Source organism: Durio zibethinus, chromosome 3 (assembly GCF_047325235.1).
Source record: "Durio zibethinus cultivar Kanyao isolate XHJ-2024 chromosome 3, ASM4732523v1, whole genome shotgun sequence".
Lineage (NCBI taxonomy): Eukaryota > Viridiplantae > Streptophyta > Magnoliopsida > Malvales > Malvaceae > Durio > Durio zibethinus.
The window spans coordinates 7,580,156-7,593,231 of NC_143164.1; the positions used below are offsets into that span (position 1 = coordinate 7,580,156).

At 28.8% G+C, this 13,076-nt stretch overlaps 1 protein-coding gene across 5 annotated transcripts; it reads left to right on the forward strand.

The window, feature by feature from the left end:
• Positions 1–5,748: 5,748 nt before the first annotated feature.
• Positions 5,749–12,635, forward strand: LOC111298371 (SWI/SNF complex subunit SWI3C-like). 5 transcript variants are annotated; one of them, XM_089758341.1, is made up of 9 exons: positions 5,749–6,024; positions 6,148–6,654; positions 7,460–7,995; positions 9,357–9,717; positions 9,807–9,880; positions 10,463–10,575; positions 10,802–10,863; positions 10,967–11,148; positions 11,860–12,635. In XM_089758341.1, exons 1-9 carry the CDS (start codon positions 6,006–6,008, stop codon positions 11,953–11,955), a joined length of 1,950 nt encoding a protein of 649 aa, XP_089614467.1. In that variant the 5' UTR covers positions 5,749–6,005; the 3' UTR covers positions 11,956–12,635. The 5 variants fall into 5 exon arrangements, with proteins under 5 accessions (XP_089614467.1, XP_089614466.1, XP_022748846.1 ...); XM_089758340.1 differs by having other exon boundaries at positions 5,768–6,063; positions 11,860–12,088; XM_022893111.2 differs by lacking the exon at positions 11,860–12,635 and adding an exon at positions 11,634–11,853 and having other exon boundaries at positions 5,768–6,063.
• Positions 12,636–13,076: the final 441 nt, after the last annotated feature.

Below are 13,076 nucleotides of genomic sequence, written 5' to 3' on the forward strand. Positions count from 1 at the left end.
TAAGTTTTGTTTTTAAATCTTTAATCAATTCTTGATTTGGAGTTATATAACTTAATATTCAAATAAGTAAGTAAAATGCAAAATAAGAGACTACCAATAGCACTGCTTATCCAAAATCACTAAGAATACAAAATCTGGCTGACCCAATCAATCGGGTGCCAAGACCAATTGATCCCCTCAGCTATAAAGATAAAAAATTAAGTGAAATTCAAAAACCAATCGATCCATTCGACCAAAACAAGCTCTAATAATTAGTTTTAAATGAGGAAAACATGGTTTTTCATTTCCCAAGCATTCTCAATGGTTATTTTTCTATTTTCCTCTATAAATTAGGCATTTCAATACACTACGAAACTGATGAAACAAGATAGTAGTATGAAACAAGTCATATATTTATTTTTTTAAAGAAATCAAGAGTTTTAGAGCTTTAAAGTCTATATCCTTATATTTATTATATCTAAATCATATTTGTTATTAAATTATCATTTGTTATACTTAAACTTAGCAAACACTTAGTCTTAGAGAGGTTATTCTATTATTTGCAAAATTATCTTTGATATAAAAAGGGGAAAGAGAGTAAGAGGTGAGATATCCTCTTGAAAATTTTGTAGTGAGATTGGATAAAATACTATAAAGGGTAAAAATTTCTATCTTAAGCCTTAAAGAAAAAAAGATAGGGTTGTAGTTTTAATTCAATATTAGTAAATTGGAGCCATGATGTGGACAACCAAGAAAAGAGGACGTAAGTGTCTTGTGAAGAATAATTGAACCTCTATAAATCTTTATGTTTAATTTTTGCATCTTTATCTATTTATTTTCATTGTTGATTATATTTACTTCAAGATATATCAATTGTTGTCATTTGCATCATATTTTGATATTAATTATAATTTTTCATTCAATTATTTTTAAACTATTGTTTCGAAAGAATTTGAAAAAATTCAATTCATCTCTTTTTAGATACTATCTCACCTAAAAAGTTAACATAATTTTATAAACCAAGTAATGTTAAGCCTAGCATTGCAAATGTGAAAAGAGCGAGAGAACAAAATTCTAAAAATTCAATGGTCAATAATTAAGCATAAAAATTTTAAACTAATCTTTCTTTTTAAGGATTATTTGGATAGACAGTAAGATTAGTTCTGGTAAAATTAAAAATAATAGTGGCAATGAGAGTAATTACTATAGCAGTGAGATTAGATATTTTAGTGATGAAATTAGAATCACTGATAGAATATGTGTTTGGATAACAAAACAGCGGTGATGGTGAGGTAAAGTATTGTAATAAAAAAATTATCATTAAAGACATTATATTAAAATTTACTATAATAATTTTTTTATTAATTAAAAATATTTGCATTTATTTTTATATAAAAATAAATATTTAATGATAATTATTAAATTACATATTTATTTATATAATGAATATATAAAATTCATTTATTATTTTAAATAATTAATTTAAAAAAATAAAAAGATAACAAAATAAAAAGAGGTAAAACGGAAAGAAAGCTATAATGAGCATAATTGTTAATTTTGTTTCGGCACTGACCATTCTGACTGATACACTCCAGTTATATCAAAATACTGAACACTTAGGATGATTTTTCATATCGAATAATACTTGTTATTTTCATTGGTTTTGGTTAATTTTGATGAATTTTGATGGATTAATATGTTTCGATCGATACGTGAATGTGAAATATATTTTATAATTTTTAACTTGTCTTTTGTTGTTTAACTATTTTTAACCCAATAAAAATAAAATTAATTGAAAAAATAACCATTAAAAGTTGAATTTCTTTATTTTTTATTATAATTGATTTTCTTTTATACTTTATTTTTTCAAGTCAAAGTTTATAATTTTATACTTTATTTTTTAAAACAAAAATTTATAACTATGCAATATCTTTCGATAAAGCAATTATACTTCATTTATAAAATTTAACAATCATAAAATTTTGGTTAAATTTTTTCATTTATTTGTTTTTATTTTAATATTTACATAAAAATACTTATTTAAACATTATATGATCAGATTAAATGTTTAAAAATATCATGAAAAATTTATGATATTATTTTTTATATTTTTAAATTTGTTTATTTGATTTTTGAAGATATTATATATTTATTTTACAAATTATTAATAGTATTATAATATACAAATTTATACGTATTTATAAATATATTTATATTAAATTAAAAAAATTGAAATAATATATCAAAATAATTGATATTAGTATATATTATATTTTTATAAAAAATTAAAATATTATTTGATATGTTATTAACAATCTTTATAATAAGTGAAAATTTTTTTTCACTGGACTTTTAAAGTCCGGTCCCCATCCATTGCCGCGGTCCAGTGAAAATATATAAACTACATTGAAACTTTGTTATTCAAGTACTATATAGATTTCGATTGGCACAAATTTTCTTGAAAAACGCAGTTGCTTTTGAATCCAAATGCACACTTAGTGCCTTGCTCAAGTCTCTCACATTATAAAATCATTTCAACTTTCTAGTGAGTAAACCGCGGAATCAATCTTCGAGGAAATGCCCAAATTGAGAAAGTCGAGGAGGACTAGCTTGGCAGCGGATTTGGAAGAAGTGGAGTGAATGAGGTGAGACCGTTGCGAAGGTGTTTGAGGGAGGTATTTCGTAGAAAAAATAATTAAATTTATCACTTTCTTTGATAAAATGCCAAATTGTGATTTATTAAAATGTACAAAATATACTATTTTATATTAATAAAACAATGTATATCAATTTTTCATAGAGAGTGCATCAATTTTTCTTTTAATATATCTAAAGAAAATCATCCTTCATGGTACAAAATACACTGTTAAATTTTAATTTAGAATTAATAAACTTTAATAAAATAAGAAAGTTAATAAATTTAATTTCCTCCGACAAATCATTTTTAAAATTTAAAACTCTTCTAAAAAGTAAGTTTTTTTTTTTTTTTTTAGATTCTCTTCCCCCCAACTCCTTCATTTAATTTAATAAACAACAAATTGAAAATTTTGAAAAAAAAAATATATGATGCATTATATAGGTCAAAATCATGAAAAAAAAAAAAGCCTGGACCTACCAAGTTGATACTTAACCATAATATGCATTATATTGCATCGTGTAACATGATGCCAATGTCAATTTTTAACATATTGGGAAGAGTATAAAACCCAAAATACTTTACTACTGTAATGCTTGATTATTATTTTTATAATTAATATTAGTTTTTATTTCATTAAGAGTAAAAGGTTAGTATGAGAAACAAATATATAATAAGAAAATATTGATTAAATAGAAAATTGTTTAATATATTAGTGAAAATAAACTCTGATGACATGTTGAAGGTTGTCACATACGTATATTTAAAAATTTTAATAAATTAATATAATAAATAAAAATATGTCATAATATAATAAATAAAAATTTATTGACAATATTTAAAACAAACATTAATAAAAAAAATTTCTCTTGTTACAATAGTCTTCATAATTTATGATCATATATGATGTATAGTATTAGTGATAGGATAAGATGATAATTATTTTATTTAATGTTTGATTTGTATCTAAATAGAAGGATAAAAATTGTAAGGAGCATTACTATTCTCTTGGTATAAAATTATTCAATCTTTTTCAAGTAGAGAAGATTATTTTTAACTAATGAGATTAAATTTATATATTCGATTATATCCTTAAAAATTATATTAATAATTTAAATTATATAAATTTTGAAAAAAATAATTTTGATAAATAAATAAATTATTTTATCATAATCTATGCATATATTAAATATAAAATAAGATGATATTATTTAATCAAATTATATTTATAATATTATATTATTTTATCGTATTATAATATTACATATCAAATATGACATATAAATTTAATAAAAACTAGAATTAGCTTACGCTTTGCTGGGTGGATTTTTTTGGTGAAAAATTTTTATTATTTTGAATATAAAAGTAATAACAAGTAAAACAAAAACTATTATAAAAATATTAAAATTAGAATACATATATACTATTTCATATATTGTGATTATTATTTTTTGTTAATTTTTCATACTATATCATGAGTATTATATTTTTATTAATTATTTAATCAAATGTATGATTTTTTGATTTATTATAAATTATATTTTTTTGTAAAAATATTTAAAACAAAAAGAAAGGAAAACAAACAACAACTTAATTTTTTATTTTATGTTTTTATACTTATATTTGTCATTATTATTATATTTTTTTATATATTAATTTTTATTTTATTATAGATAATAAATAATAAAAATTCAAAACTTATAAAAAATATACCTAATTACAAATACATATCAAACAAACATCTCTATTTCTTTTTCTGATCCAATGAAAGTCCAACTCATCGTGTCCCTTCCAATTAAAGCCTAACACACCATGATTTTCAAACCCAAGAAACTTATTTCACTTTTTTATTTATGAAAAACCTAACATTTTTTTATTTTTTTTTTGATTTTACCAACCTTTATATTTTACTAATTATTCTATTAAAAATTAAATTAAAAATCTTTTTATTAGAATATTTTAAAAATATTTTAAACATTTTTAATAAATTTTAAAATCTCAGCTTGCAATTTTTTTTAAAAAGTTTGATCATCAAAATAATTTTCATTTATTTTTAAAATTTTATAAAATTTGTATGATACAAATAAATAAATATAATAATAAAAATTTATAAATTTATTGATCAAACTAATATTTTATTTTTTTATGTTGTCAAATGATTAAAATATTATTTAATCTAAAAAATTAAATATGTATGTAAATGAAAATAAACAAATCAATAAATAAAAACTAAAATAAATAGAACAAATAAAAACAAAAATAAAATAAAATAAAATAAAAAAATAAAAATAGAAAGAGGAAAACCAAAACCAACAAAAAAACTTAATCGAAACGTGGCAATGAATGGACAGCCCATTTATTGAGTTGTCTTTAATTAAGAGAGTTCTGCCATTAAGGCAACTTTATTTGCAAGTTATTGATCATGATTAAGATTAATAATGTTACGTTCTTATATTGAAATAAAATAATTTTTTCCTATAGATCTAAAAGTAAAAAATAAAAAAAATTATATTAATTTAAGTAGATTCATCTTTATAATAATAATAATAATAATAATAATAATAATAAAATTAAAAAAAATCTCAAAGGATTGTAATGTGATACCTATTTAATATTATAAAATGATCATTTGACCCCTTTAATATTCTAAAATGATTATTTTACTTTTTGAATTAAAATAAAATAATTTAAAATGTAAGTGATAAAAAATTAAAAAAATTAAAATAAAAAACTGGATTTATAAATTTTAGAATTCCCAAGGGATTATATTACAACTCTGTCCTGCACTGTAAAATAATTATTTTATCCTTTTTAACATTATAAAATAACCATTTTATCTTTTAAATTTCTAAAGAAAATTTATTTAAAAATTCCTAAAAAAATTATATTTTGACACATATCTAACATTATAAAATAATAATTTTACCTTTTCTTAACTCTATAAAATAATCATTTTATCATTTAATTAAAATAAAATAATATTAAAATATAAATAATAAAAAATTAAAAATATATGCAAATTAAAAAACTCTACAAATTATTTGTATATAAAAAACTTATATTTGAATCCAAAAATTTTAAAATAATAATAATAATAATAATAATAATAAAAGAAAAAAAAATCCTAGTCAGCTAAAACAACAGCTGTTTCGCCAAAACCCCAAACGAAAAGCGCTCAGCTGCTGGTAGTCGAAGGACGCAGAGCGAGAAAGAAACAGAGAAAAAAAAAAAGAGAAAATCCCTATTCTCTTCTTTCTCTCTCACACTGTCCGTCTACTACTACTACTACTACTACTACTACTACCCTTTTCTTCCGTTCCGACAATTCGACCCCACAATTTCTCCGCATTTCACTTTCTCTCTCTAAATTCCTCTTTTAGAAATCAAACCAATGCCAGCTTCTCCTTCAGGCAATCTCTCCCTTTTTTTCCATTTTCCCTCCTCCAATTGTAATTCTTTTAAATTTACCAAAATACCAATGTCTTTTTTTTTTAATTAAAATTAAATTAATTCTTTCTTTTTCATTCTAACAGATCGTCGAGGTCGATGGAAGCGGCGGAACCGAGAGCGAAGAGCCAAACATCTCCAAGAAGAATACGACGTCGTTCCGGAGGAAGACGAAGAAGAAGAAAACAACAACGAGGACCTCGACAACCACGGTGAGAACTCCGGGGACGATGCTGCTGCTGGAGCCTTAACTGATCCGTCCTTAGCGGGGTCTAGCGAGAGTAAGGCCTTGGCTGATGGTGGAGTTCGCATATCGGAGTTCCCCGTCGTGGTTAAGCGGACGATGAACTGTCCTCACGATTCCGTAATGGCGATCGTGGAGGCTGAACGGGCGGGTTTGGTTGGGGATAGCAAGGAGCACCAGCAGGTGGCGCTGCCGGTTTTGGAGAATGTTTCACACGGGCAGTTACAGGCGGTTTCGGTGGATACTCCCAATCCGGAGAAGTATGTGATTACCCCTCCTGCGATAATGGAGGGGCGTGGCGTTGTTAAGAGGTTAGGGAGTCGGGTTCATGTCCTGCCAATGCATTCAGGTTCGGTTTCGCTCTCTTTTTAATATCTCTATACTCTAAATTTTTGCTTGGTTTCAGTTTTGAGTCTGTCTAGGGCGAACTATAGGAATAATCTGTAAATAACTCTTAAGTTTCGAAGGACAACATGTTTAATTTCACGAGTTTCTGATAAATGAAAGATATAACTAGATTGAGCTTATTTATGTTAATTGACTAAGCTGCATTTAGATATTTCTACGGTGTTTTCTTAAAATTTGAACTTCTTTCTATATTTCTTAGTGTTACATGGAAATACTCTCTTTAAATACTGTTGCTATTAGTAGGATTGAAGTGTTTGAAAGATTTAACTTTTGTGGACTGCTCTGAGTGAACTCACCCTTGTAATATTTTTGGTGATACTCAATGTTCTTTTTTTCTTAGCTTTTATATTAAGATGCACTGGTGGAGAAGTCTGGTGGGAAAGTATATACTTGAGTTCCTTTCTGTATTTGATTGGGGAACTTTGTATCGATCTTTATGTGACTCGGTTAGTACCTAGGATAAACCTGTGTTTAATTGGAGTCTATGAGAGGTCTTAATTTGGTTCAGATGAGAAATACAATCTAAACTAAAACAAAAGTTAACAAAATTGCAGTTGGGTTGGTTCTGTTTACTTGATATGAGTTTCATTTTATATCTGTCGCTTAAAGAGTACAAACAAGATATTACCACACATTTCTTTTTGTTAAGCTCTGAGCTTATCTTGCACCCTTTCTTTCTGCAATTACTTATCTTCTTAGATGTGTTTTAATATTTGGTTGTGTTTGTGGGATTCCCTTGCAAGCAGAGTGGTTTTCACCGGCCACCGTGCATCGACTAGAAAGACAAGTTGTGCCACATTTTTTCTCTGGAAAATCACCGGAACATATGCCGGAAAAATATATGGAATGTAGAAATCACATTGTTGTCAAGTACATGGATAATCCAGAGAAGAGAATTACAGTTTCTGATTGCCAGGGGTTAATAGGTGGTATCAGTAATGAGGATTTAGTTCGAATTGTTCGGTTTCTTGATCATTGGGGAATTATCAATTATTGTGCAGCTGCATCAAGTCACGAGACATGGACTGGGGGCTCCTACTCAAGGGAGGATCCAAAGGGTGAGGTTCATGTGCCATCAGCCGCATTAAAGTCTATCGATAGCTTGATAAAATTTGATAAGCCAAAATGTAGGCTTAGGGCAGCTGATGTTTATTCATCATTGTCATGTCATGATGATGATTTCTCTGACTTGGACAACAGAATACGAGAGCGCTTATCTGAAAACAATTGCAGTTCTTGTTCTCAGCCTATTCCCACTTCATATTATCAGTCACAGAAGGAGGCATGTGCTTTTTATTCCTCTGTTAATTTTTATTTCTTTCATGCTAAGCCTTAATAATCCTTCTTCTTTCCATTATTCATCCAACCAATTTCTTGCTGTGTGTGTACAATTTTTAACTTAAAAATTTAATCAACTACAGAAAACAAATTGAATTTGGGCCATTTAGTATGTACCAAACACTCAGGCATATATGATATGAAACAGAATCATCATTAGCATTTATGAGGGGATGGGTTCCTTGGTATTTTATTACTGCTCTTTTACTTTTGGGTTTTGGGAAATAATTAATACCTTTCTAGATGTACTCAGAGAAAACCCTTTTGGTTTAGGATTTTGGGCAGGCTTCAATATGTCAGCATGTTGACTGCCTAGCTCACACCCATCTTTGAGGTTGGAGCTCAAAGCTGTCATCTTGATTCATCATCTGACAATATATATATTTTTAAAATCAGTAGCACGTGCAAATACCTTCAACAATGTAAATTGGTTAATAAAACATTACACTTCAGTTTTGAGGAATTTTTCTATTGGAGATTGCTATAGTGTGTTTTTTTTTTTTCTTTTGTAATTAACTTGGTGATTCCATCTCTAGATGCGGTTCCATAATGTTAGAAACACTGTGACTTTTTGTTCTTACATTTTTCAAATGCTGTCCTGTCTGTTTATATTCATCAACAGAAAGGAACTAGGTACTTTAATCCACTATTGCTTTAATCTATATGAAATGAAAGTTGCTGAGAGTCTATATTTCTTTTTTGCTGTGAGGGTACTAGTTACTTTTATATTTGATTTTGGTGGTCAAGAAAGGAACAACAATAGATTTCTATCCTCATTTATAGAGAAGAAAGTTTCTTGCTAAAGCTTGCACTTGTTTGTAGTAACTAATTGTAGTTCACTTTAAGATGTGGTTTAGAAAGCTGAGTTAGAGAGAAAAAAAGAGTGCTTGGCTTGACTTGATTTGGTTTCTGAGCATCTATTAACTGTTTCATTGAGTGGTTTAGGTTACTTTGGGGTGTATTTTGGATGTAATAACTGATGGTGGCAATAAGGCTTAAATGTCAGACATTCAAATCATGCATATCAGTTAGAAAATATCTCAACATGATTACTTGCTTAAAAGTATTCAGAAAATTGAATCATGAAGAGATCATTGGTTTGATTCCAGTGTAAAAGCAATAAATTTTGAGAAGTACTTTTGAGTGGAGCTAAGTCTAAAGTGCTATTGCTTGACTCTGAAATGTTGTGGTTGTACATGAACATAGAGTGCTGGGGGAATTTGTAAACTATCTTTCAAGATGTTGATTTACCTAAATCTTGATGTTAATTGTGCTCATTTGTTTCTATTATTGGCTAATTGACAGGTTGACACGCTATTGTGCTCTGATTGCTTCCATGATGGGAGACTTGTTCCTGGTCATTTAAGCATAGATTTTGTTAGGGTATATTCAACAGAAGATTATGGCGACCTAGATGGAGAAAGTTGGAGTGATCAGGAAACACTACTGCTGCTTGAGGCAATGGAAATTTACAATGAGAACTGGAATGAAATAGCTGAGCATGTTGGCACTAAGTCTAAAGCACAATGCATACTTCATTTTCTGCGTCTACCCATGGAGGATGGCATATTGGAAAATGTAGAAATTCCAAGCATGCCCAAGTTAGTGATTGTTTCTAAAGGAGATGGCCAAAGATTGCACTCAAACATGAATGGGAGTCTACCAGGTTTCTTATTTACTTAGGGTCTCTATCCTGCGTAGAAACTAAGATGTTATGTATGTAAATCTTTTATCTAATTTTTGCCTGCTTTTTAGGGCCCACCCTTCGAGATGCTGATTCTGAAAGCAGGCTTCCTTTTGCAAATACTGGGAATCCAGTTATGGCTATGGTATGTGACTAGTTTATTCAGACACCTAATTACTCTTTCACTATTTTATTAGTAGCTTGAGATTTATAATTATGAATACATCACTGCAGGGCGTGAGCATTGAAACAGTTATTGTTTATTTCTGTGCTAATGCCCTCAAATTTAAGTTCATTACATAATGACACTTTAATGTACTCTGCTGATATTGTAGCATCCATCTTTTGGCACAAGAGAAATAGGGAAGATGGAAATGCTGCTAATATTGGAATTATCCTTTTGTCTTTTTTGGTCAGATAAATAGTGGAATTATGATTAGTATTAAGACACAATTTTTTTTGGTGTCATAATGAAGTCACGTTTAAAGATCATTTCCTTACTGCAGCAGGTAGTTGGGATGAAAAAATTGTAAATGGTGATTAAAATTTGAAAATTTCCCAAATTTGGCACCTTTATTTTTGAAAATTTCATTTCATCATTAATGAGTTCTATGCTATAGGTGAACTTTTTTCCCAAGAGATAGTGATGAAGATTCAAATAAAGATGCATCTCATTTTATTGCTACCTTTTTTCATTCATGGGTCAAACTTGTGGATAATATTCTAGGTTGCTTTTCTGGCCTTTGCTGTTGGACCAAGAGTTGCTGCAGTCTGTGCCCACTCATCCTTGGCAGCATTGGCTGAAGACATACATAAGGAAGGTTCAGGGCATGGTAATAGGTTAGTGTATATCCTTGTGATTCCAAAACTTTCAATGCTATTAATATGAGTTTCCTCTTTAGTGTCACTTTAATGCGCATATAAAAGCTTCTATCCAACTCATGAAGATTATATGAATTAAATATTTGAGCATTTCATTGCTTTGATGGGATTGGACCACCTAAAGTTTTTTAATCAAAGTTCCACATGTTAATTTGCTAATTAAGATCCATTTTGAACTGTGAAGGATGAACATGGAGAGTGTACATAGTAGAGAAGGTGGTTTTCATGGTTCCGTTCACAAAAAAGGTAGGCCATAAGTTTAACTTTCACTATTTTCACTATATTTTAATTCCTTTTCTCTCCCTTATTAGTTTTATGTATTTTGAATTATTTTGTGCATAAATTTCAGAGAACTCTGCAATACACAGTTCATTTGGTCAAAACGAGGCAGAGGGTCATACACTATCTGCTGAAAAGGTAAAAGCTGCCGCCAAAACCGGCCTTGCAGCTGCAGCTATGAAGGCAAAACTGTTTGCAGATCATGAGGAAAGAGAAATTCAAAGGCTATCAGCTAATATCATAAATCATCAGGTATTTTCCTATTTCTTTTCATGTGCATGTGCATCTGCTTTTTCAGTCATATATTCCTGGCAATATGCTGAGCAATTGTTGGCTGAAAAGAGAGTTGACCTCCTTTAAAGACTTGAAACCAGGACCAAGAGGACTTATCCTGTTTCATTAACTGTATGCCTTTGTTATTTAACCTGGAAAATGGAACAAAAGAAAAGCCAAAGGTGCATGCCTTTGTTTTTTGAAACTATAAACTTAGATATGTCTTAAATTTGAAATATTCATTGAGAAGTTCTACAGCTTTCGGGATCTGCTTCAAAACTTGGTCGTAAAGGTTGTTCTTGACCCTTAAAATCTTCTATGGATGCAGCTTTTAAGTTCAAGTTTACATGTTTCTTTAGCTATTGATTCACATATCTGTTACACCCTGGATAAATTAGGAGTCCCTGGCTTGGATATTGATAAATTTTGCAAACTATGTGTTTTCTGTTCCTGCATGCTTTCAGAAACCACAGGCTACCAAAGAGTATCGAAGCTTTATATTAAGATGCCAGTGCCCCTTTTGCATCCCAAGTTACCTTCTATCATTGTTTTAAAGTTTCTTCCACGGACTTCTGGTGATTGTGGTGGATGAAGATGCAACAATTAGATATTTGGAGCTTCTATTGAAAATTCTTACTCTTGGGACTTCCAAAACATGATATTTTGTCATTCCTTTCATTTGTATTGTAGATAAACTTGTTTTCAATCTGTATCTCAGTTGAAGAGGTTGGAGCTGAAGCTCAAGCAGTTTGCAGAAGTGGAAACCTTACTCGTGAAAGAATGTGAACAAGTGGAGAAAGCAAGGCAAAGGTTTGCTGCTGAGAGGGCTCGCATTGCATCAGCTCGATTTAGACCTGCAGGAGTCACTTCACAAATGAGTCTACCTGCGGTTGCTTCTTCCATGGTTAACAATAACATTGGCAACAATAGGCAACATGTACAGCCAAGCATATCTGGATATGCCAGCAACCAACCAGTACATCCCCATATGCCATTCATTTCACGCTAACCAATGTCTCCCGTGGGTTCAAGGTTGCCCCTTTCGGCCGTGCAGGCATCTGCATCAGCACCTCCTAATGTCATGTTCAACTCCCCAGGGAATGCTCCACCCACTCTTAATCATCCACTGATGAGGTCTGTATCTGGGACTAGCTCTGGTCTAGGTTGAAATGGAAGACTTGAGTGTAAATTTGGATTTTCTGGTTGGATTCCATTGGTGTCGTTGCTCAGTTTCTGCACCTTGACGAGAACAGGTAGCCCGGGCAAACGGTGAAAGCATCATGCGGCTTCTATGTATGGAAGTTACCTGAAGCAATATTTAGGGCTTGTAACACTGCACAATTAAGGTAGCATTCGGATTTAATTCTGGGTTCTTGAGGTTATACCAAAAATTAGTTTTGTATAAAAATCATTTAAAAATTTTAGAATATCCCAAGGGAATAAAAAATCTAATTTGTTTTTTTTTTTTTCTCGTCTCATTGACGGTTTTTATTTGGTTAATTCTTTTAATTTTATATCGAAATATTCAAAATAGAATTAATTAAATTAAATTATTTTTATTAATTGAATAGAATTTTTTTATTTTAAAAATTTAATTGATTGGCATTTAATTTGATTAATTCAATTAATTTTTTAATTTACTACTAAAATATATTTAAATTAAATTATGTTTTAAATTTTAAATTTTTTATAATTGAATAAAATTAAATAAAATTATTTACTAAAGTATTCAAATATTAAAATACTAAATTAAAAATTACAATAACTTATAAAATAAAATGATTTGATTTATGTATTTCTTGTTTTGTATTTGAATTTTTATTATAATTTGATTAAAATTTTGATTAATTCAGTTATCAAATTAAATTAATTAAAAATTAAAATTCTTTTAAAATTATCTTGAATAA

What these genes read in the sequence shown, in the direction of transcription:
- LOC111298371 (XM_022893110.2), top strand. Translation starts at nt 6,006, where the DNA reads ATGCCAGCTTCTCCTTCAGGCAATCTCTCCCTTTTTTTCCATTTTCCC. An exon ending in GGTTCAGGGCATGGTAATAG is followed by an intron (nt 10,576 to 10,801) that starts GTTAGTGTATAT and finishes TGAACTGTGAAG; the next exon opens with GATGAACATGGAGAGTGTAC. An exon ending in TGGTTCCGTTCACAAAAAAG is followed by an intron (nt 10,864 to 10,966) that starts GTAGGCCATAAG and finishes CATAAATTTCAG; the next exon opens with AGAACTCTGCAATACACAGT.